The 4,765-nt window shown below is 41.4% G+C and overlaps 1 protein-coding gene across 1 annotated transcript in view; it reads left to right on the forward strand.

Moving 5' to 3' along the window:
* The first annotated feature begins 4,521 nt into the window (after nucleotides 1–4,521).
* Nucleotides 4,522–4,765, forward strand: part of GPR150 (G protein-coupled receptor 150) — a 1,365-nt gene continuing 1,121 nt past the window's right edge. The window contains 1 exon segment of the mRNA XM_010831997.1: nucleotides 4,522–4,760. Within this exon segment, the coding sequence (XP_010830299.1) occupies nucleotides 4,522–4,760 (239 nt within the window).

The following is a 4,765-nucleotide window of genomic DNA, read 5'->3' on the forward strand; positions in this document are numbered from 1 at the left end:
ACAGGCATCACTGACTCGATGGACGTGAGTCTGAGTGAACTCCGGGAGTTGGTGATGGACAGGGAGGCCTGGAGTGCTGCGATTCATGGGGTCGCAAAGAGTTGGACACGACTGAGCGACTGAACTGAACTGATAGTTGCACAAACTTCTGACTATGTAATACTAAAAAGCACCAAACTGTACACTTTTAAAAGCTGAATTTTACGGTTTGTGAATTGTATCTGAAGTTTAAAATGATGAACTAACTGTGAAACATTTTTTCATCCAGGAGAATGACAAAAATTTAAAACAATAACTAGGCTTATTTTTGCAAAGACTATGGGGAAGAAGTTTAGGCATTAAAAGACTATCCATTGCTTGTGCCCTCTGTCAAGGGCATTTCAGCACCATGTATTAAAATGCTTCAAAAATGCACATGCTTTGCCTTAGCAATTCCAATCCTAGGATTTTACCTTAAGGCAATAATTGAATATGTATGCAAGGATGTACGTGAAGAGATGTTCTTCACAGAATTATTTATAAAGTGAAAACTGGAAAACCTTTGTCCCAAAATAAGGGTTTATTTAAATAATTGCAATTCACTTCATGTTAAACAGATAGTTATATCACATTTTTAATGACGGCCATGGAAAACTGTCCAAATACAATGTTAACTGGAAAAAGAAGCATGATATAAAATACTGTATATAGTATGACATATTTCTGTAAATAAACAGACCTGGTCACTATAGTCTGAAGGATTTATATCTAAGTATTATATGTGGATGATATTTAGTGATTGTTATTGTCTAATTTTTATGCAATATGTGCTATTTATATAATAAAAATATTTTATTTTAAAAAGATTATGTCAAGTTTAACATCACCACTATTAAGACAAACTAAAACCGCGTGCCCCACAAACAATGCACTGATGACACAGTACTACACATGTCTTATTTCAGCCCCAGAAGTCTAATCAAGATTTAATTTTATGGAAACAAATACAACTTTACAGACATTCTGCAAAACATCTGTCATGGGCCCTTCAGACCCCTGTGTGTCATAAAATGAAAAAGAAAGTCTGGGAAAAACTGTTCTGGATAAACGACCACTAGAGCAATATTACAATCAAATATAATCCATGATTTTTGGCTGTGTCAAGCACAGAGAATGAAAATAAACTCATTGCAAACCACATCTTTGTGAAATTCATCAGCGACAAAGAGAAGAATCAAGAAGCTTCTAGAATGGAAAAACATCCAAACCAAGAGTCAGAATGACTTTAGGCTTTTACACACAAACACTTAGAAGAGAGAAGGCAATTGAGAAATGCCATCAAAATTTAGAAAGAAAATATTTCCAGTATAAAATTGCAAACACATCCAAGTCATCAGCGAAGCATGAAGGTTAAAGGCAGAAATTTTCAGACATGCGAGGTCCCAAAAAGTTACCCTTTTTCAGGAAGCCACTGAGGGATGCTTTCTACCCAAGAAAAGAAATAAACCAATAAAGAAGAAAACACATGAAGTTAGAAAGCAGGAGAAGTAACCAAAGCTAAGTGAGTCTCTAGGGTGATGGTGAAGGAGGTGCCCAGACGCATCTGGACCAGAAGGCAACCTGTCCAGATTGAATCCATGTGACTCAAGTAACAGGTACATTGAGGGCTCTCTCTGCTCTCTCCTCAGCCTCTGTCCAGTCTTTTAACTTTATGACATATTGGATGCTGTGTTCTACCAAAGGGGAAGAAATCAAGGAAAAAGAAAGGAGATCCAAGAAACAGGAACTCCAACTGAAGAGAAAGGCAGAGAGTTTCTCTGATGACAATGAAGGGACATTTCTGGGATTATCATTAGGCGGCAGGCCTAGAGAGAAACCAGCCCATGCTGGGAGGAATGGAGGTCTTTGGTAAGAAGGTTTCCAAGAAAAAACGGGGAGGTGCTATATCATGTTATGAAACTCACCTTGTGGAAATTATACACAAGGGACTAGCTTCTGAGGGAATCCTTAAGGTACAGGAAGACCTACCTATTGTAATAAAGAAATTTAAGAAAAAGTAATTATTAATGTAAAGGGAAAATGATGATACTCATAGTACATTACAACATTCATTATTTCATTTCAAAATAATGTGAAAACTGAATATAGATCTAACCTAAAATTACAATACTACTGTATTAACAGTATGGGAAAAGAGAAACCATGGGGAAAGGGTGTGAGAGCTAAATCTGTGTCCTTACCTAATGAGAAACCAACAGATAATGTCTAAAATCAATGAAGCAATAAATAGTACTGTACATTTACTATTTAGAATCATGAAATTAAGTAAATGCCAGAACAGAAATAGAACTAAATTGGCTCCTCTCTAGAAGAAGGGAAGGAGACGTGAGGATGTGTGGATGGGAAACTTCACAGTTACCAGCCATCTAGTTCTAGCTGATTTTCCAATTATGTGCAGGTATTACTTTGAGAAGAATCTATGTTTTTAATTTTTCTTTAAAAGCTTTTGGCCATGCCACATGGCTTGCAGGATCTTAGTTCCCTGACCAGGGATTGAACCCAGGCCCTCAGCAGTGAAAGCGTAAAGTCCTAACCACTGGACCACCAGGGAATTCCCTGAAGAATTTCCTGAAGAACTGGGTTTTTTTATATCAATATTTTATCAGGTCTTAGCAAAGTTCTGTAAAACGTAATTTTTCTGGTAGAATCTTCTTTTGCTGTATGAAAGCATTTCAACAAATTTGAGACAAACTATAGAATTATCTTGAGAAATATTAAGGTGATATTGGCTAGAAGAATCACTGAGTTATGAGTATTGCTCAGAGACAGCTCCCTGGAAGAAGTGGTTCATAAGCTAATATGATGTATGTGATACAGACAGAGGTCATGGGCAAACTCCTCTGAGGGGAGAATGTGAAATTAAACCAGGAGTTTCGTTTCCCAAGCCTATCACCCTACCTCCTAAATGTTCCAACAATAATGGCTATTCCTATACCTCCCCAGAGCTTCCCTGAGCTCTTCTGGATCATACTGGCATAGGAATAACAGGCAATTTTCCCCTTAGGTTGACAGATTTATAATCAAGGTAGAAACATTGCTCAAATTTTTCTGAAATGCATCACGTCCATTAATTCATCAACTCAAAAAAAAATTACTGACACCTACCATATGTCAGGTCCAGTGATAGGCACTGGGGATATAATAAAAATGGCAAAGTTCTCTGGTCAAAGGACAACGGCTTGGGAAATGAGATTCCCATTGCAACTGGCAGAGACATCCGCAGCACCCACCAAATCCACCTATCCTGCACATCTCAGCCTGGAAACATGAACCCCAACAGACACCCAGACCAGGAAGCACAGGAAGTCTACTGTCACCCTAATTAATGTGGAGGGTGCATAAAAGACAAATTGATGCTTCCAACAGGAAAACTAAAATTTGTGAGGAGGTAGGGCTGAAATAAAAAGAGATAGCATTTAATCTAAACCATTTCCTGTGAGTTGGATGTCTTTTTAAAAAATTGGCCGCCTTATCATTTTCTTAGTCACCTTTTCTCTAGTCTTATTGGAGGCGTACTCATTCCTAGCAACCTCCCATCTGCTGAAAAACAGAATCAAGAGAATGAAGAGCCATGATGAGATATCCAGCACTGAGTGAAAATATTAGGAGAAAAGCAATCAATGTACTACTCTATTTGCATAAAACCTATTAATGCCCTCTTCAGACTAATGACATGAATTTTACATCAAGGAGAACAGCTGTGATCTGCTGTTTCTAGTAATGGGGAGTATTTGAAACAATCTGCAAACCACTGCTACTCCTAATTGCCAGCCAATACCCTTGACTTGAGCTCTCTCCAAATAAAACACTCTGGCTGTTGGCCAGAGGAAGATTTATCTGTTGGACTCCTCAGCTCAAAACGCTGTTCGGTTTCTTGTGTTCCTGTTTTTCCCACGCTAGTGCAGATCCCATTGCATTTCAAATCTTTCTCTTTTTATTTTAATCAAAACCAGTGCCTTTTCTACTTTTTTTCCTGCTGCCAATCTAATACCATTTTGTGGGGTATAGCCTCAATTAGGACCTTCCTCCCCAGGGTGCTGGTCCAGGTCAACAATGGCCGGGCAAAGCGACCTTCTGTCTGGCTGTTCGTTGTTCGGTCTCTAAGTCGTGTCTGGCTGAGTTCTATGTAAACAGCCAACAGGAGAGGTTCCTAGAGCCCAGGGTTTTGCGACTCCCGCGAGGGCAGCGCGGGGCTGCGGCAGAGACTGGAAGGAGATCTACCCGGATTGGGAGGGGAGACGCGCAGAGGAAGGTGGAGAAGAGGGATCATGTGTGTTCCTCCAGTGTACAACCCCCATTTGAGTGACAAATGACGAGGACAACCTATAAAAACAACTAAGCGCGAAGCTGCCCGCATCCATCTCCCTCTTCGCGCGTGTGCGTTTTCAACTAACTTTGGGAACTCCGCGCAGCCTCTCCTCCACCTCGGTTTCCCGCGCCCTGCCTGCCCTTTTTGGTACCTCCTCTTCCTCCAGGCAAAGGATGGAGGCTCCCTTCAGCCCCTCAACTCCGTCGCCGGCGCCCAACCTCTCCGTACCCATCTCGCTGGGCTGGGGTCTCAACCTGACTTCCGGACAGGGAGCCCCCGGACAAGAAGCCCCCATCCCAGGACCCCCGCCTCCATCACCTCCGCCGCCGTCCGGGCTGCCCAGCCGCCGCGTCCGCCTGGTCTTCCTGGGGGTTATCCTGGTGGTGACTGTGGCCGGCAACGCCACGGTGCTGTGTC

Source organism: Bison bison, unplaced genomic scaffold (assembly GCF_000754665.1).
Source record: "Bison bison bison isolate TAMUID 2011002044 unplaced genomic scaffold, Bison_UMD1.0 scf7180017864533, whole genome shotgun sequence".
In the NCBI taxonomy this organism is placed as follows: domain Eukaryota; kingdom Metazoa; phylum Chordata; class Mammalia; order Artiodactyla; family Bovidae; genus Bison; species Bison bison.